The sequence below is a fragment of the Salarias fasciatus genome, chromosome 7 (genome assembly GCF_902148845.1).
Source record: "Salarias fasciatus chromosome 7, fSalaFa1.1, whole genome shotgun sequence".
Classification (NCBI taxonomy): Eukaryota; Metazoa; Chordata; class Actinopteri; order Blenniiformes; family Blenniidae; genus Salarias; species Salarias fasciatus.
The window spans coordinates 17,509,683-17,529,828 of record NC_043751.1 but is presented as its reverse complement, the minus strand read 5'-3'; the positions used below and the strand labels follow the sequence as shown (position 1 = coordinate 17,529,828).

The window sequence follows — 20,146 nt, the reverse complement described above, 5'->3', positions numbered from 1 at the left end:
GGCTTTTCTCCAGGCAAACTTAGGTGACAGGACATGTCTGTGCAGCAATGCCCAATAGGCATCGATCGGGCTTTTGGTCCACAGCCTTTGCTTCCTCTTTGAGAGGTCAACGCCAAAACAGACACAAAAGTTCAAACGCTACAATAAATATTTGAATTTAATGGATGTTCTGTGTCTAGTGCTCTGACATAACCTATAACAAACAAAAGTTAACAGAGTGACCTGTTTACAGAACAGCTGGACTTTGCAGTTGCTTTGAGCAGACTGAAGCTCTGAAGATCTCGACTGGTTTTACTTTTGTTTAGGCCAGGGGTGAGCTAGAGGCTCAGACAAACTCTGAAGTCTGATTGGCTGCTTCAGAAGCCACCCCAACATGACGGAGCAACAACAAACCATCACGCTTTTAATCTACATTTTGTTGAAGTTTTTGTGCTGATCTCAGAAGGACGAAAGGAATAATATATTAAATCATTTATATATTTTACATTACTTCCTATTTGATTCTTATTTATGTTATATATATATATATATATATATATATATATATATATATATATATATATATATATATATATATATATATACAATGGGGGAAATAAGTATTGAACGCATTAACTGTTTTGTCATTACATTTATTTCCAAAGATGCAATTCATGTGACATTTCTTCCAGACACTGGTATTAACTCAAATAATCCACACATGAAAAGAAATCACAACATTCAAATCCATAAATAGTGATTATGTGGAATTAAGTGCAATAACACAGGAAAAAAGTATTGAACACACCATGGGAAAGCTGTATAGTTTGTCAAGGAAAGGCACCATACCATCTCACACCTGAAAGTAATTAGTCTTTGTACTTCCTATAAGTGCAAACCAACATCAGCTGGGTTAGTGCTAATTGATGGCCCTATAAACAGGTTGTTTTTTCACCAAGTAGTCAAACAAGACACATCTCATGATGGGTAAAAGCAAGGAGCTCTCTCAAGACCTTCGCAGCCTGATTGTTGCTCAGCATCAGAATGGAACTGGTTACAGACTTATCTCAAAGAATCTGAGTATTCCAGTAAGCACCGTTGGGGCCATTATCCGCAAGTGGAAGAAGCATCACCTTATCATCAACAGGCCGCGCACAGGAGCTCCTCGCAAGATTTCTGACCAGGGAGTCAGAAAGATGGTCAGAAGAGTTCTCAAAGAGCCAAGGACCACCCGGAAAGCACTCCAGCAAGACATGGAGGCAGCAGGTACAAGTGTTACAGAGAAAACGATAGGCAATGCACTCCACCGCCATGGCCTCTATGGACGCTCAGCCCGCAAGACTCCGTTCCTCAAAAAAAGGCATGTTGAAGCTCGTCTAAAGTTTGCTAAACAGCATCTGGATAAGCCTGTGGAATACTGGGAGAATGTTGTCTGGTCAGATGAGACCAAAATTGAACTTTTTGGCTGTCATACTACACACCATGTTTGGAGGAGAAATGGCACTGCACATCACCCAAATAACACTATACCAACAGTGAAGTTTGGTGGTGGAAACATCATGGCATGGGGTTGTTTCTCATCTCGTGGTACTGGCAGACTTCATATAATTGAAGGAGCAATGAATGGAAACATCTATCGGCAAATTCTTGAGATGAACCTCCTGCCATCCACCAGGATGATGAAGATGAGACGGGGCTGGACCTTTCAACAGGACAACGATCCGAAGCACACGGCAAAGTTGACTCTCGAATGGTTTAAAAAAAAGAAAATCAATGTGTTAGAATGGCCCAGTCAATCACCTGACTTAAATCCGATCGAACATTTGTGGAAAGAACTAAAGATAAGGGTTCACCAGAGGGCACCAAAGAATATTCAGGATTTGAAGACAATCTGTGCGGAGGAATGGGCAAAAATCACACCTGAGCAGTGTGGGCGATTAGTTCATACATACAACAAGCGTCTGGAAGCAGTCATTGCAAACAAAGGCTTCTCCACAAAGTATTAAACGAGTCTCAGATAGTGTGTTCAATACTTTTTTCCTGTGTTATTGCACTTAATTCCACATAATCACTATTTATGGATTTGAATGTTGTGATTTCTTTTCATGTGTGGATTATTTGAGTTAATACCAGTATCTGGAAGAAATGTCACATGAATTGCATCTTTGGAAATAAATGTAATGACAAAACAGTTAATGCGTTCAATACTTATTTCCCCCATTGTGTATATATATATATATATGTGTGTGTGTGTGTGTGCAAGACAAAGACACTTCTTTTCAAAACTGATTGTTGACAAGAGGTTTTATTTTAAAGCGCTCCTATTAGAAAACCAAAAGCATGAGAGGAAAGCAGCAAGAGATGGGTGACAATATAAGGACACTTCTGTCGTGAGGAGGACGTGAACATTTAGTCAAAGCAGAACATGCACAGCAAATAAAGTCACTCATTAATTTACAGTTAAATAGCATTTTTCTTCAAATTCAAGTCATACCGAACAAAGAACAAATAAAGTGCACATGCATTCCTATTAACGTCTGACATGTGAGGACTAGAGAAACTGGAGTTACGCTGAAGACAAAAGACGGGAAAAACATCAATGGGCTATGCGTACTGTAATGTGTGATGTGTGTAAGGCAAAATGCTTTTAAGGCCTTAAATCAAAAAATTAAGGCTTGAAAAGAGGGACGTAGGCAAAAAGAACGCAGCTAAAAAGCGCCGGCGGCGTGGCTGTCCTCAGGACCGGCTCCAGGGCCGCTGTTAAGAAGCGCGCAGACAGCTCATGGATTAGGGTTAGTGGTTATTCTGGCTGACTGTGTGCGCACTGCGCGGGGTTTTGGGTGAAGGGTTAACTGGGTTTGATTGGAGGTTATTTCTGGTTTCCGTACACACTGAGGTAAAGCCACTTGGCTGCGGAGGCAGATGAATGAACGGTTCGAGACGCGGGGTGGATTAGCGCTCGGCTCAAGCGCGTTCAGATCAGCGGGATCACCATTGATGACGGTGGTGGATGTTCGTCAGTTCGGACGGGCTCACAATGTTCCTCATTTACAAATATAGTGTCTTAATGTCTGTTACTCTGTAACGGTCTAGTTTCAACGCAAAGCAACAGCTGAGAAAACTGCAACAGACTTGTGAGCAGTTAAACAGGTTGGTTTAGCCAGATTATTACAAACCCTTTAACTGCTGCTAAAACCAAGTCCCAGCACACCTGAAATGTTGGTGGTGATGAGCCGAAGCAGGAAGTTGGCCTGAAAACCAACTCAGCCCGGCAGAGCCGAGGTCAGGGCGTTTGACTGGGCCACCTGCCCCGTCAGTACGACCAGAGACCTGATCTGCTAGCCTGTTAACTTCTGACTCCCACCACCAGGGTGACCGTTACATCTTTAAACGTCTATTTGTTACCACTGACAACGCTTTTCTTAGCTCTAACGTCTAATGAGATCATCTGATCAAACAGATGTCACTGATTTTATATTGGCAGTCTGGTAAGCTCAACATTAAATTCATCACATTTTCGAAAAAAACCAGCATTAAAGGTGAGAGTAAAAAAGTTACCGATTGGGTTTTTTTCATTGTCATTCTAGTTTTGGTGACTTAAAAAAATACCTGGGAAGAAAACTTGGAGAAATGCAGAACAAATTATTATTAATAACTGTTAATTTTTTCTGATGTTAACTTCCTTGTTTGCCTACAGGAGTACTTCATCCCGGCAGTGTGTTCTAAAAGTGACCCTTAAACATAATTTAGTGAGGAAAAGCCATCCACCGCCACTTTCGATCAACCACTTTCCAATACAAGCCTTCAAAGTGAATCACTCAGGCGACACACCAACTAAGTGCAGGCCTTTTCCATCAGGAAAAAAAAAAAAATTGTTCAGTCGTCATGATTGTTTTTTTTTTATAAGCCCAGTAAACTGGAACATTGCCTTCGCTCAGTCTTGGAGTGATCAGCCAAAAGTTCCTCAGCTTCTGAACCAGGAAAACCAAACCAGAGTCTGGTTTCATGGCTAATTCCTTGAATTCCTGCTCACATCCTCTCTTCTTGTCCTCTCTTCGTCCTCCTCTCAGTCTTCATCACGCCACTTCAGAACAAACGTTTCTTGTGACCCTGTCCTCCCAGTTTGTATTATTTAATTATTATATACTTTTTTTTAACATTTCCCCTTTAGTTTCCCCAGTTTGTTTTAAGATGTCTCATCAAAAATCTCTTAAACTGACTTCTTTATCTCGCGCTCTCAGCCATAGCTGTGGGGGCTGCGGGGGTTGATGGGCGACGAGTCCTCCCTCCCGCTCTGTCCGATCAGCTGGTAGAGGCGGTGGCTGAGGTTCTGAACCTGGCAGGTGCCGAGGACGCACCCCACCCTCATCAGGTGGCCGTGGCCTCTCCCGCCTCCGCCGTTGGCGTGGCGACGACCCCGGGACCCCCGCGGCCGGACCGGCGCCTCCGGGAGCGCGTTGTAGCGCCTGTGGAGCGGCGGGCCTGACGGCTGCCTGGGGGGCTCTTTGTGCGCCGGCGGGGCCCTCCAGATGATGTGTCGGCCTTCCTGGGCGATCGCATTATCGAGCTCGACGGGGACGTCCGGCACGGCCGCCACGGCGGCGGGGTAAACAGGCTTTGGGTATTTGGAGGTTCTGGGTAAGTTAAACCTGGAAAAGAGAGAAAAAGAAGATTTTTTTTAAACTATATGATCATTTCTGTAACAGTTCGACTGAGACCACACTTGGCCAACCGCACAGTTTCAGTCGTAGTTTGAAAGTAAATCCTACTAAACATGTTAATCCAATAATAAGACATTAATAAATAATCAGATACATAACAACAGCGCCGTTCCTCATTCAGCATATTTCTAATAACGCCCTTGAATCCACTGGTAAATGAGTTTTTCCAGCTTGTGATCTCTTTTCACATGATACTGATGCCGCCTTTAAGCACATGAACGAAGTTAAAGAGAGACGATCTGTTGCCACATGCACCGGCGACAGTAATGAAGACGCCAGACAAAAGAGGTAAATCCTCCCGACGTCCTGATGTTCGTGCTGATTTTTCTGCACTCTGCTGGACCGAAGCGGTTCAAACCGACTCGCTCAACAACCGGCTGGCCAGGCCTTTTGCTCCATCATGAAAAAAAGAAAATTACAAGTTAATCAACAACATTATGTAAGGGCAAGATTCCAGATCCACCAACAAAGCAGAAAAACCAAGTCATGAAAGGCTCCAGAGGACAGCGGTGAGAGGCTCCTCCACTTCCATCACTCCTCCTGAGGAGCTTTAAAGCACTTTATTTCTCACCTCCTGCTGTCCGGACGGGTTTTTTTTTTCTCACGTTATCACAATACCTTTTCTTTTTCATTTAGCCCATTCATCTCCACTCTCACTCTCTTGGAGGGTCAAGAGTTTAACAGCCCAGAAAAATGTGTTTCGTAATTTGGCCACTTGTGCAACACTCGCTATAAGTAATGTGAAGTGGAAGGCAACGGACCACAGCAGCACAACAGACGATCAAACTTTGGGATTTCCCTTTTTTATAAATATAACAGTGTTTAATTTAGTTGGTTTTCTGATTTTTGTTGTTCTTCTGCAAGTGACTGAGCTCGACCAAAGAGAAATAGAGCCTGCAGTACATCAATAGGTTAAGATACACCGAGTTCAGCCTGGCATGTAAAACACATTCAAACGCAAAAGAAAAGCATCTTGTTCACCGTGTGACTTCCAGTTTTCGGCTCACAGAATAAAATAATTCCCAGACAGAGGAACAAAGAATATAAAGACAGAACATGTTTGTTTATTTGTTTGTTTGTTGTGGTGTGAAAAGTGGGCCAAATTACCTTATGATCTTTATCCGGTGACTAATGCTGACTGGTATTCTGATCACTTTTCTGGCCCAAACACCTTGGGCTCTCATTGCCAACACACACACACACACACACACACACACACACACACACACACACACACACACACACACACACACACACACACACACACACACACTTGAATTTTATTCATTCACTCAGTCGCCCAGTATTGTGTTTTATACCAGTGACTTTAAGCTTGAGAGGTTTAAATTGGTTTTAATGGGCACTGGAAGAGCCGGCCGCTCACACTCACACTGGCACATTGTTGTTTGGTGGGGCATTAGCGGGTACACACACGTGCACGAGCCATGTGACTGCCTAGCAACAACAACAAAAAGAGACATCACAACAGAAAAACCTGCATGCCTGCGTTGGTGCAGTACGTGCACGCTCTTGGTCTCGGTGTTTACAGTATGTGCACAGACCTTCGGCTGTTTGTCTTGTTCCTCTTTTCCTACACGTAAAGTAAGTCACACGTGCACACATTTGCTCCCACACACACACACACATGCACAGTTAAAAGGCCTCCTGAGGTGAGGTTTGAAACGCGGTTCTCTCTGGAGGGAACGGCACTTGGCACCATGATGCCCTCCAGCATGAGGAAATGTAGGCCACTGAACCGCAGGCGGCCTCCAGCACAACAGGTAAGATTAAAACACACATCAGCACACAGCGGTGAGCTCATCGAAACTTCAATGTATTCACAGAAAAATACTTTTTAATTATTGGGATTATTTGATTGTGTTTATCAGACGGTGAAAATGGAGAAAATCACATTTGATGAAGTTTCTTAACCATATGTGTTTAATAAAATCATCATTTGCTCATTACTTTATGTTGTTAGAACGATTTTTTTTTTCTCTTGAAAAGCTTGGACTGTTGTAAAGGCCCGAGTCTCATGTTCTCCTTACTTCAATATTACAATGTTATATTTGTTTGATTAGCTAAAGCTGTTTCTCTGAATTAGCTGAGTTCTTGTCTTTTTTTTTTCTTTGTTCTGAGAACAAAGGTCCAATTCAATAGTACAATATCCAGGTCTGGGCTGACTATAGCTTTTTTTTTTCAAAATCATAAAAGATATTCAAGAGAACATGATCTACTTTTGCTGTACTTTGGAGAGATCAATAAATTCTCATCCGCAGAAAAGCCTTTACTGACACACTCTCACTGCCAACGTCCAACTGTGAGTCAGACAGAGATTCCCAAACACTAAATCAGGGTCACTAATTTCCAAAAAACTATTCAACAACAGTACATACAATACAATAACATGTTTTTTCATCCCAGGCAGCCTGTTGCTTTCTTTCTTTTAACTTTTTACATCCACATGGCTATTCTGTGTGTGGAAGCAGATGACTGAGTTTACATATTTTTATCATTATCACTGGATTGACTTTTATCCAGAAGTACAAAACTCATAAATCCTTACTTGTTAAAATTTTTATGAAACATTTAAAACATCTGGATTTGTCAGAAACACAGCAGGTAAACGGTCAGACAGCCCTGGACTTACTGTATTATTTGCACTACATATTGACAAGTTTATTTTTCACTTCTTGTCACTTTTGACATTGTTGTTCACCTGATGTATACAATATATGAGTGTTTGTTGTCTGTCATGTTTCTTTACTCAGCTCTAAACTTAAAATCAGACTTAACTAAAAATATGACCGGATGAATGAACACTTGAATGAATAATGCAGACGCTTCGAGGTCAGCCTCATGCGCCCCAGCAGGTCTGCTTCTTCTCCAGTGTTCACTGGGAAGCAAACCGTCGTCTCCTCATCAGTCATGTCTTGTGCACACTGGTCCCCTTGTGTCTCCGAGGTACTGCTGTCCAACAGATAAAGACGTATCCCTCACATGGCGCCCACATGCCTGCGATACTCACGAAACGGGGCCGTTATCCTTATTATGCAACTGAAATGGTGAGACGTACAGTGAAGAGCGTGAAAAAGCTGAACTGCTTAAGAGGAATCTGCCCCGCGGTGTGTGTGTTGAGTTCAAGTCTCCCTCTGGTGTTGTATTGTGACGTCTGGAGTAGTTCAGGATGTGAGCCTGTGGAGACACTCAGACCGAGAGGAGCTTCTCCAGCATTCCTCCCAAGCTGGAGCCCAGCATGGGGCTGTGCTCCGCAAGAGGCTGAACACACTGAAACTGAACTGACTTACGATACATTTTCTGCAGGCTTGCTGGAGCTTCCATCATCACTATTTGACCTAAACTTAAAACACAAGTTCACCTAAAAGTGTAATGATTTCCACTATAACCTTTTCAAGTTTTGAGTAATATGTTGATACACACAGCAACACATGCACACACACACACACACACACACACACACACACACACACACACACACACACACACACACACACACACACACTATGCTCTCCTCTGTATTCTTCCTCTCCTCCTTGAATTCTTCCCAGGCATTTTATTGAGTGTCAGCAGCAGCGTTACTTTACATCAGTCAGTGGTGAAACACACTGAGATGCCCTCTCTTTTCTACTTTTTTCCTCTTTAGTCAGTTTCTTGTTGCTCCAGAAACCTTAAACCTGTTACAGCAGTTGCTAAGATGTTTTTTTTCTACTTTCCATCATCAACGAGAGAGAAAAAAGTACATCATAACGTGCAACATAAATAAAAATAGAAACATTGTTGTTGTAGTTGCTAAGTTACTCAAACTAACCAGGAGTCCAATTCATTCCTGTTGCTTTCTAACAGCTGAAAAATAGGATAAGTAGTCACAGGAATATTGGATTAAAGTACTATAAAACCTATAAATAAGAAAGAAATCCCTCTTATATAACTCAGATTGAAAGACTGAACTCTCTTCCTTTTCATGCTGGCACACTAACACGAACAAAATACCCAAATGACAGAGCAACAAGTCACTGTGTGCATGAATGAGAGGCATGCAGGAGAAAAGGCAGCGTGGCAAAGGGTGAAGGTCTTGATCTTACAATGTGCCCTTTTACATCACAAGATGTTCTCAGGTCTGAGCTGCACCTTATCGCCGCCTGCAAGCTGCTCGCTCTTTGGCGTTTGTCTGTCCTGCTGAGTGGTACCTCATTCGGTTTGCTCGCTCGCTGCTTAGCCCCTCGGTATGCACACGTACTGTATACTTGTCCTAAATCCCACTAAATCAGCCTCACCTCTGTCTCACCTCCTGCTGCTGAGAGGAATTACCTCATTCTGCTGCAGGACCTTTTTCTCACATCAGTGGCTGCTAAAAGAAGCCACAATCCTGCAGCTTTCTGCTGTTACTGCATGCACTGTCAGTGTGTATTTCTTACTCTTTTGCCAAAGTTCCATCCGTCTGTAATCTAAAAATTCCTATGAGATTAATATAATTTCTGTGATATTCTAACTTGTCCTACAACACCCTAAACAAGTACATTCAAGTGTCTTTATTTGTGCAGCCAAGGGTTCAAATCATATCAAATATGAAGAGAACTAATGCAACAAACAAAAGCAAATGAAACTTAAAAGGCAGGAATAAATAAATATATTCAAGTCTTGCGTCAGAGAGCTGAAGCTATTAGGTAATTAGCAGACATGCCTGCAGAAAACAGAGCAACTATTGACTACATCAGTCATTGATCCTTCAGCAAAAGCTATATATAGAGGATTTTTTTTTCATTCTTCTTGAGATTTCAACCAGAATTTGTTACACAAGTAGAATTAAATTCACTTCAAGGAGCTGATCAGATGCAACATATTATGAAGTGAAACATTTATAAACTTTTCAGTAAAGTTTTGCATCAGTGGCGTGGGAATCCTGTCCGCTGACAGGACAGGTGGGGTTACCTGTGTCTGGGAGCTCTCTGCGCGGACAGGGCCCGGGACTGGATCTCCACAGGCAGCAGGCCGAGCAGCAGGCACAGCCACGCCGGGAGGAGCACGCACATGGTGGAGGCGCGCGACCGACCGGCAGAAAGGCGGATCTCAGTGGACCGAGATAACCCAGCAAACTTTACTAACAATAACTTAAAAAAAAAAAAAAAAGTTACTCGGAAAAGTCTCAGTGTGAGTTAAAAAGCAGGATGGTGCGCGCAGGTAAGCGACAGTGAAGGCATCATCATCATCTTCATCATCATCCTCATCCTCATCCTCATCTGGAAGGTGACTTGCTGTCATCCACCGAGAAAACTCACCGGAGCCGCACCGGAGGAGCGCAGCTCTCTGCTTTATAAAGCCTGATTGGAGGAGGAGGAGGAGGAGGAGGAGGAGGGAGCTGGAGGCTTATTGTCTGTCCTGCTCTGCCTCTAATGAAACTCGCAGCCTAATTAAATCTCCGGGGCCTCAGTCTCCTCCTTCACTTTGGGTAATAAAGGTAAAACACAGGAGGCGCAGCAGGTATTCCAGGTCGTTTATTTATACAGTCGTGACCTTACAGGTGAACTTGTGGATTTTTAAATTTTTTTTGTTTTATTTTATTGGATTAAGACTTTTCTACACAGTGAAGTGATTGGTGGTTAATGAGAGCTTGACCCATTTACAAATAAACCGCTGATTTCATCGATTTATGTGCTTTCCCATTTTTGGGGGAAAACGAAACCCAAAGTAGCTTTATTGTGATGAAACAGAAATGAAACCCGGGGAGTATTTTCCCACAGTTCTTTATCTTCTGTACTCATCTGTTGTCTTATCTATCTAAACCATACATATTAAATATCAAAATTATGACTACATTTGTGTCGAAAATGCACTTTAAATCAGAAGCAAATCCTTAAGACCATTTACATTAACAAGGACAGTAAAATCACATGGTGTGTTTCCCTTTTCAGCCACAAGTTTACACTAAACACTGTCTGTGTGGATTTCTGAGGTTTATTTCTGCTTGACATTTTTAAATCTGGTTCTGTGTTTGACAGGCTCCTGTGATATTTTATAAGGTCGGCAGCAAAAAGTGACATTTGTGCTTCAAACTGGACATCATTCAATCTCAATAAAACTTGAGGTTGAGGATGAAGATGACTACTTGGTATTTCTTAGGACAGCTTTCACTTTTAAAGTGAAAGCTGAGTTTGTATCTGCTCTCTGATGCTTTTGAAGATGCGGATTCAACAGGTCACTCTGTACAAACTATCATTGATTAACATGCACCCTGCAAGAAAAGCTTTGATATATTGAATGATTTTGGAGAATAATATCCACTTTTTGAGAGTCTTCTCTCATATTTTAGCCTTTTCTTCTCAATGCTTTTTCTGTGGATTATTTAAACCTATCAGAAGACATGCGACAGGGTTGTAAAGAAAGTTCTTCTAGTCTAGTTGCTAATATGGTGCCTCTTGATTTTAAATACTAAATGTATATTGGAGAGCAGTCACTTCTCCTGCTCTCCATTCACTTGTGAAAGAACATCTTTTTGCCATTGAGGATGAAACGAAGGAGAAGCTCAGAGCCTGAGCCTGATGAAATGACTGCTCTGTATGTGGAGGTGACTTCAGGTCTTAATTAAAGGACCCTGTGTGTGTGTGTGTGTGTGTGTGTGTGTGTGTGTGTGTGTGTGTGTGTGTGACTCAGCAGGCTGCAGTATTACCTTCATGAGCTCAGTTTCCAGCACTCTGAGCCTCATCTGAGTCCAGCGTGTGCATTAAGACATCTCCTGTCACCAAGAACAAACCTCTTTGTCTGGGACAGCAGGGGTGCGTGTGCACGTGCACTTGCACGCCCACAGCATCCATGCTTATCCTCTCCCTCTTTCAGCCCCAAGAAGAAACACATGCTCTGGCTGTACGGTGGAGTATCAGCTCTAGGTTTTGTGCCTGTTCATTCAAGATGTTCATAATCTGAGTTGTTTCTTTTAATCATATTATAGTCCGGTATTTCTTTTTAGCATGTTAGAATGGTAAAGTCAGTTTAAACGGTTTAAACTGGCCTTGCAGAGATACTAAGAACAGATCAACATAATTTAACAAATTCGGTATTTTTTGATGTGAATCAACTGTGAAATGATCCATCTGAATTATATATATTATAAGGGTGGTTTGTAACGCCACTGTGTGGCGAATAGTGGGACTGCAGAATAACAAGAGAAATAATTAGGTATGATTATTTTTATTGGATAATTAACTCGGTATGAAATAATATTTTTATCATAATAAAGACTGACTATTGATTATTATAAAGTCGCATAGTTTTTATTAATAAATACTCTTCTGTTCATCAGTCCAGTTCATGTATTTCAGACTATATGTGTGATAAAGGTTCATTTTCTTTTAAACCCTGTGCTGGTCAGGGAATTCCATACCCATATAAGACCTCACTGTATCTTTTTTCAGACTATCAGAAAATAGTCATCAGAACAAGACTTGTTGGTGGAGAAGTTCTCATTTGCTCAAAGGCATTTACTGCTAAGAGCGCCAACTTCCAACTGTGAGTCAGAGTGAGATTCCAGAGCCCTAAATTCTGCTCACTGACTTGCAACAATAGTAAACACAGCATCATAAAATACCATATAATTAGGCTCATAAATACAGGATAAGAACGTTATTGAGCCAGTAAATCGGATTCTACAACAGCTGTAGCGTAGACATAGTATTTTTGAAAATATTTCTCCTTTAGATTTCCTAAAATGGGAAGAAATTGAAGTAAACATGCATCACCTCATCTGATCATTCTCAGCCTGTAGCGGAGCCAGAGTGGGGGCAAGGGGCCGGTTGCCCCAGGGCCCACAAGGTCATAGGGCCCCATTTCATTTGATGTGTTCACATTTAGTTGGAAATAAATTATTATTATAGAATGTGCACTGTGTGCCAGAAGGTATATGCATATGAGTGTGGGCTCCAATTTGCCAATTCTTACATTACGACTGTCCATGAATGCATCAGAGCTGTAAGCCAGCGCTGATTGGCTGTGCGGCATGAAAGAGTTTTTTCTTTTGCACTTGATCTGAACTCTTTGGAGGGAAGTTAAACAGTATGCTAAACACTATGCTAGCCGCTAGCGGTACTACCCAAAACCTAACATCGGAGCCACTGGTGAGTCAGTGAAACCTTCAGAAATATTATATTTATCAGAATGATGTGGTCTTAAACACCTGGCTATTTGAATGTGCCTTGTGTTGCTTTCAATTACAAGAGACCGCCGAATCTATTTCTTTCTAATATACGTGGATTCCAAAAGATATAGATAGCTGTGTCTATATCTATCTGAATAGACTGTGTAATTTTAGACCAGCTGTGTTCATATTATATTTAAGCTGTATCAAAGATGGTACAGATTTAGCCAGTGACTTTTGATCTGAGCTTTCAGCACCATGGACAGCGGACGCTCTGAGATTGACACCTGTCAGGCTGCATTTGTATGTATGTGTGTGTGCGTGTGTGCATATATGTATTTCTTCTTCAGAACAAGTTTGTGAACTGGTTTGTGACTTTATTCTGCTTTCTGAGGCATATAGGTTTGCTTGCTTCAATAAAAGTGAGCATTAGTGTGTTGTTTGATGGTAGCACGAGGTATTGTTTGAATGGTAAAATTACTATCATAAGGGCCCATCCAGAATGATCCGCTCCCTCTGTACTGAGACCCAAGCTCCGCCTCTGTTCTCAGCTCTTACAACTGGAGTAAAGAGCTTTAACTGAATGTCTGTTGTGTCTTCTATGGAGTTATGCAGTCCTGGCCCCCAGAGTCACATACTTGTGTAATATCAATATTGTGCTCCAAAACACCCAAATTGAAGAAATGGTTCAATAAGAGGAAACAGGATCTGGACAATTCAAACCAATCTCACAAAAATGAATGACAGTTATAAAGAAAAAAATGAATCGTTCTTTGCAAACTGGGATTGAGGCTGCAGCAGCATTAAGGACAGAGGATGGATGGGAGGAAGTGACTGCACTGCTCAGATTGAAGCGGTTTTACACCCGCTGCATTCTGCTGATGGCAGCAGGTGGCGCTGCATTCAAAGGAAAAAACGAATCTCCCATCACTTTATGGTTAAGACTGCTTAAAAATTTTTCAACCCCCCTTATTTATTTCATTTTTTTTAACACAGATTTCGCCTCTTCAATCATATGTACACACAGTATGTCACAAATGTTTATTATTGAATCTTAAAAGAAGATAAAAAGCAAATGTGTTTTTTTTTAAACATATAAGATCATACAATAATGGTATCAAAACATGTTTTTTTGCAAAATACAGTAATGGCACTAACAGGGTTAGTTTGTCTGAGTGAGTTTCTTTTGACAATCCAGGACAGAAGATCCTTCATTATTTTTGATTACAGTCTCTTACAGTCAGAAATCCACATACGACCTTGAAGATAATGACCTTATCAACAACAAAACGATGCGCTGTTATCTTGAAATACACAAACATGCATGATGGGTTTGACACACTGACACAGAGCGACAGCTCAAGTTTCATATTGCTTTGAATTTCCTTTTCCATGCTACAACGTAATGTATATTGAGTATATTTTAAAGCCCACAGTGGTGAGGAATAATAAATAAATATGTGATAAGCATGTGATGATTCAGCGCTGCTGAGCCAGAGCAGCGATCAGGTCCTGCAGCGGCTCGGTGTCCTCAGGCTCCAGCAGAGCGTGCTGCTGGCAGAAGAGGATGAGGTGTCTGAAGAGGGTGTTCAGGTGCGGATGCAGGCCCATCGCCAGCGTCTCTCTGTAGTGAGACCAGTAAATGTGAGCGAGAGTCCTGAACAGAAGCAAGAACACCTTCTGGACCAGGAAGACGAAGCCTGTGGGGAATACTGAGCCTGAGGAGAACAGACCGAGGAGAAAAAAGGCTTGAAAGATGATCAGAAACATGACGCCCATCGACGTAACACAGTTACTGTAAAAGCAGTTTTACCTGCTTTTGTGGGGAAGACGTCTTCGTCCATCAGGAGCTCCTGAATGTATGACATGGCGTAGTCAAAGTACAGCGGGGCCGAGCATTTCAGCTTCCTGCCGTGGTCGTCAGTCCACACATAAACCCTGACAAGGGGAAGCACACACCTCCATCAGGACTCATCGAGCAGGACAAAGCCAACACATGGCGGTTTTCAGAAAGCAAACATGCTGAAATCTGTCACATGTCAGCTGAAGAATCTGAAAATCTTAAGATCTTGGGGGGAGAAAACGTCAGCCTCAATCAAACCATTGTCCAAACTAAGGTGTCTGTGGTCAGTTCAGCCGCTGTGTTGTTCCTGAAAATGGAAAACCGGTCACCTCGGGTCGCTTCGATGTGTATTTCAGTTACATATCGAAGCAAACTTTGAGATTGTTCTCATTTTTTTGAGAAGGGAATTCAGAAGTCATTTCCTGTTTGTTGGACCACAGCATCAATGTGATTTAGCAAGTTTTCCAGTATCATCACTTGAGCATCAATTCTGTCATAATGACTGAAATGCTGATTAATTGGGAGAAACTGGCAGCAAAAAGCATGTTTTTACCTCTTTCTTGATGTACTTTACCCTAGAAGTCATTTTAACTCATTCACACACACTCTTCCTCAGACATTCTGGCTTCTTCTGTTTAACACATGGCCTGCTGTTGAACTTCAACAAAAACAAACAAGAAAAAAACTAATAATTACAGCATGATGCTAAAAAAAACTCACATGTTGCCTGGTCCACAGGCAGTAGGACAGGTGCTGGGAGTGCAGAACTCTGACAGTGCGCTGGAGAACAGGTTTATGTGCTTGAAAAATGACACGGCTGAAAGAAATGAGGAAGGGAAACATTACATCTTGTAAAAATATTTTATTTTGCAACATGTGTTTGAGCGGGGATGGCACGGGGAGAGTCTTACTGTTGCTGGCGAGCCACTCGGCCTTGTCCACACCTGGGGGCAGCGCTGTGAGGATGATCATGTCCGTGTGTGTGATCCGCTGACTCACATACTGCTGCAGCAGATATGGACGCTCCTCCTGATTATTGTTATTAATTCCCCTTGGAAAAACAGAGCAGAGTTAATGAAGTGGAGACAGAAATAGAAAGGAGAGGGGAATAAAAACACACACTATTGAAAATAACCAATAGGTCAGTGGATTAATAACCTCCTGCTGCAGTCTGTAGATAAGACGTTTCACGCTCTCTATGGCCAAAACACACACACACACAGATACACACACATCCACACACTAACTGCAGACCTGAACACTCAGTGTGCCAGCAGTAAATGTAATGAACGAAGCCAATTCGGAGCTGGAGTAATTACTGTTAATGAAGCTGACTGCTGCAGTGTTCAGTGCTACAAAAGCAAATAACTGAGAGTAATGTTGTGCAAGATAATGGAGAGCTGAGCGCAGGAGGCCTGCTGGCTCCAGGAAGATCTGCCTTTCCTGCACAAAGCAAAAGCACAGATATTCCAGAGACAAAAAAAAAAAAAAGAAAAGAAAGAAGACGTGGAGAAAATAGAAATGCCGATTCAACGTCTTTACTTTACCTAGAGTATAAGAGTAAGACGTGGAGTTTCTATACTGTTTCATTTTTCTCTTAAACAAGATAGGGGTTATGTACTGCTGCTTCGTAATGTTATCTGCTTTACTTTGAGCTATTAGCTACAAGATTTAAATCCCAGGGGGAAAAGGTGTGGAGCTTTCCCACTGTATCATTTTAGGATGTTTTCAAAGTTCTGACTTGCATCATTTTTTTTCTTTTTAAAATTAAATTCAAAATACTTTATAAACTGCATTACTTAATACAAAATAATGCAAAGCATTATACATACATAAATAAATGGATCAATATTTAAAACTACGTGAGTCTGTGGCAGTCTTCTCAGCAATCTATTGGTGGACAGAGCGCCTGGAAATGCTTTGTAAAACTACAAAAAAATGTGTTTATGTCATCCTACTCAATAATATGACATTTGTGTCTTAAACTTCCATGTAAAATGTCTGATATGTGCATCGTCCTTCTGGCTTCCTCAATGTGTGGTTTTATGATTTGCTGCATGTGAATTACACTGCAGTTAATACAACTGGATTCCTTTTGGAATTTTGGATGTGCCGTCCAGTTAGGCTAAAAATCAGCATTAGCCACTTACAGATGACTAAAGATAGTCTGCATTACGGTGCTTAAAACATGGGCAAAACTAAAAAGTTACCAGAAAAGCACTGTTGAGTAAACACACCTGAAAGATGCCTTGTAGTCTAGTAATACGGTGTTTGTACTTGATTACTTCCCTGCTCTGCCTTGATTAAACACGAGTGGAGCTTATTAGCAGGAATTTGTCGGCTCCAGGCTGTGACTGCGGGGAATGAATGAATATTTGTGAACAGCAATGCGGCCTGGAACGTCAGACTCCACTGCATGATTTGACTTTATTCAAAGTAAGAGCGCGAGGAGGAGGACGAAGAGTGATCTGATCTCTGACTGAAAGACTTTTTTTTTTTAAAGACGGTGTTTCAGATTACTGTGAATATTTCGATGTGTGGCGAACGGGGCAGCTGCCATTGTCAGTTTTTAGATATGAACACACACTCAGGCAGCAGCTGAGGGTTTACTCACTGTGACCTTGCCTTGCCTGTGATAAGGGAAAACACTGTGCTCTCTATGGTGCTTTACTCCCCCTGATGTAAATGTGTGAGTGTGAGTGAGTGTGTGTGTGTGTGTGTGAGAGAGTGAGAGAGCTGGGCAGGGAGAATTTGTTTAATGGTTTAAACAGGAGGTCTTTGTCCAAAGTAAAGACCAGAATAGACAGAGAGGGAGGAACAGCGCCCGGGAGGAATGTAAACACGAGCCGTACAAAAAGGTACAGTGATATAAATCCATGCCACACCACAAACGACTTCCCTAAAGTCTACAGGAACTTGTGTTGTTAACATCCTGCTCCGTTCCAGGTCGATGGCATTCACTCATTTACCGCCTCTTGGCTACCAGTTGTCAGCAGACAAACACAACCAACCCGGAGACACTTGAACAGTTGTGTTAGTGTGTAAACACTCTCCTCTGTGATCCTGCTGCCCTCCCCTCCTCCATCTGCTCACCTTTACCTCTGGCGTGAGTGTGAAGCAAACAGTCCGCCAGCTGGCTGTAAAAGATTCGCCCTGGACAAAACATGGGCACAGTGACTGAGCTGGAGCGTTTCTCCGGCGCCGCGGCTGAGAAAACCGCTCTCTCCACATGTGTTCCTGCTGTTAGAGGAATCCACGGCCACTGATGGCATCGCACAAATATGTAACTCACACATGCAATAACACACATTCGCACACACGCTCTTATCTGAGAACATTCCTCAGTAGACCACGAGCAGCACGCTTTCTAGTTTCATTTCCTTCAGGCCATCATTACACACTCCAGTGTGAGCTCTGTGCACACAGAAAAAAAAACAAACAAAAAAAAGGTAGCTGAAGAAGAAGGAATGCAACTTACAGTTTGTCATTACTGATGTCTGAAGGCTGAGTCTTCCCATCTGCCTCCGTCGCTGAGGGGTAACTATGGCAACCCCCCATGGCGTAGAGCTAAGAGTCGAGCTGCTGCTTGTGCCAGCCCCACTTTTCCATCTCAAACACACTAACCCACACACTCCGGCATACTTGGGGAAACATATGGCTTCCTCTGCTCTGACGCACACATCTCCCTCAGCTCACACACACATCCGTGCGGCTGACACACACACACGCACAAACACACTTTTCCAAAAAAAGTTTCTCCCCGAGCAGCGACAGTTAAGTCCAGAAGTTGAGGGGTCGACTGCTGTGGAAAAATCAAAAACAAATGGAGCAACGCAGCCGTCTCCTTCTCTTCACTCTGGAGCTCCTGTGTCAGTGCGCTTATGTCTCCTTTGTCTGGACTCCCACACCCCACAGGCTCCTCCTCTCGCTGGGCTCCAGGCGGACAGGCAGGTTTCTCCACAACACGTTTAAAACACACAACTCCGCCTTCTTCCCCTTTTTTCTCCCCCACCCTATGTATACACACACACACACTCTGTTTACATGTACGCTCTCGCCGTGGTCAGGACAGTCAGGTGCAGCTGACAGACTTTATCTTTTGTAATTGTAGTTTCTGAAAAGTTTGTGGACACAGGGAAAGTGAGTGGCAGGGATGCAGGTGTGTTGAATGCGTGTGTGTGTTCATGCCATGGAGGAATGTGATGATATCCATCCGAGCCCAGGAATGAAACCCCACACCCAACAAGTTCAAGAGCGATGTAAAGTTGGGGCCAGCAAGCTGAAAGTGAAGAATACGAGGAGTGTATGAACACAATGGAAGAGTCTTCAGGCGCTTCGCTGATGTTACGGGAACTAATTTCACCTCTTCAGTGAGATCCCTGAGACAGACAGACAGATGCAGAGAGGAACACACACTGCGAGGTGTGAGTGTCGCTTACAGGAGGACACACAGTGCAGGACCAGGAAGCAGCACAACCCGTTCGCTCCCAGGCCGATAAAGTAAACAGAATCCAAAAAAAAGTGATGCTGTGTTTGTACAATGTGTGTTTTACAACACGGTACATCTGAGAGAAAAAAAAACAGGCTCATGTTTCTTCCTTGACATATTTATTAGGTTCATATATGAATGTACAAGCTAAATTGACAACAGGTAACAGACACATTACTCTCTAAATTAAAAAAAAAGAAGAAGAAAAAACTCACCAGCATCAGTTCGTTTTACAAAACAAAACCAAAAAAAAAAAAAAAAAAAAAAAGGCATTTAACAACACGACTGTCTTTCCCACCACTTCAACATTTACACACAAACGTACCCGATTGAAATAAGCTAGAATGTAAAACGACACAACTTTCTGAAATGGCCTCGGCGTCAGTAAACTATTGACCAAACACTCGTTATTTCCAGGGTTCGGGGCTCGTGCTGTCTGACAGAGTTTCCACCCGCTGAGCTGAATGAGCCTGATGTGCAAACTGAACAGCGCTTAAAGACGACTGTGGAGAACCTCAAGACTTTATGCATCACGTCGCAACACACCCCTCATCACTACACCGCACACACACACACACACACACACACACACACACACACACACACACACACTGCACTCCTAAAGTGAAGGGAATACACAAAGAACTGCGGCTCTTATTGCAGGCACAGCGCTTTGCCTTTCCTCTTGGCCTAACCTCAACCATCACCAGTGCCTAACCGTGACCCTGACCTCTGACCTGGAGTTAGTGTAACCTTTGCCCTAAAGCGAGGGGTCTGCAACCTGTGGCTCTGTGGCCCTTTTCTAGTGGCTCCATAAAGTTTTACTTCACATTTTCAAAATGAATTTTTATCTCTTTGATAAAAAGGCTTTTTTGAAAAAAAGGCACAATTGATGGAAAAAAAAGAAAAAGAAAACTGCTTGGAAAAGAGAAAGAAATGGGTAAATGGTTTTAGTTAATTTTATCCTT

The 20,146-nt window shown here is 42.5% G+C and overlaps 3 protein-coding genes across 3 annotated transcripts in view; all 3 read right to left on the bottom strand.

The window, feature by feature from the left end:
• The window catches only part of ppp6r2b (protein phosphatase 6, regulatory subunit 2b), a 38,030-nt gene that overhangs the window by 3,106 nt on the left and 14,778 nt on the right, over nucleotides 1–20,146 (bottom strand). The window lies entirely within an intron of this gene.
• adm2b (adrenomedullin 2b) lies at nucleotides 4,217–9,751 on the bottom strand. Its single transcript, XM_030095865.1, has 2 exons — nucleotides 9,651–9,751; nucleotides 4,217–4,628 (listed from the first exon to the last, which is right to left on the bottom strand). Exons 1-2 carry the CDS (start codon nucleotides 9,749–9,751, stop codon nucleotides 4,217–4,219), a joined length of 513 nt encoding a protein of 170 aa, XP_029951725.1.
• LOC115391223 (MOB kinase activator 2) lies at nucleotides 13,874–18,594 on the bottom strand. Its single transcript, XM_030095319.1, has 5 exons — nucleotides 18,168–18,594; nucleotides 15,601–15,740; nucleotides 15,410–15,506; nucleotides 14,660–14,784; nucleotides 13,874–14,564 (listed from the first exon to the last, which is right to left on the bottom strand). The coding sequence occupies exons 1-5, from the start codon at nucleotides 18,245–18,247 to the stop codon at nucleotides 14,326–14,328; spliced, it is 681 nt and encodes a 226-aa protein (XP_029951179.1). The 5' UTR covers nucleotides 18,248–18,594; the 3' UTR covers nucleotides 13,874–14,325.

Bases quoted from the DNA above. Each gene is read 5' to 3' on its own strand.
- LOC115391223 (XM_030095319.1), bottom strand. From the start codon at position 18,247: ATGGGGGGTTGCCATAGTTACCCCTCAGCGACGGAGGCAGATGGGAAG. The intron at 15,741-18,167 runs GTAAGTTGCATT...TGTTTTTCCAAG, and splicing joins GACATCAGTAATGACAAACT to GGGAATTAATAACAATAATC. The intron at 14,785-15,409 runs GTGAGTTTTTTT...TCCCCTTGTCAG, and splicing joins GCCTGTGGACCAGGCAACAT to GGTTTATGTGTGGACTGACG.
- adm2b (XM_030095865.1), bottom strand. From the start codon at position 9,751: ATGTGCGTGCTCCTCCCGGCGTGGCTGTGCCTGCTGCTCGGCCTGCTG. The intron at 4,629-9,650 runs GTAACCCCACCT...TCTCTTTTCCAG, and splicing joins CAGAGAGCTCCCAGACACAG to GTTTAACTTACCCAGAACCT.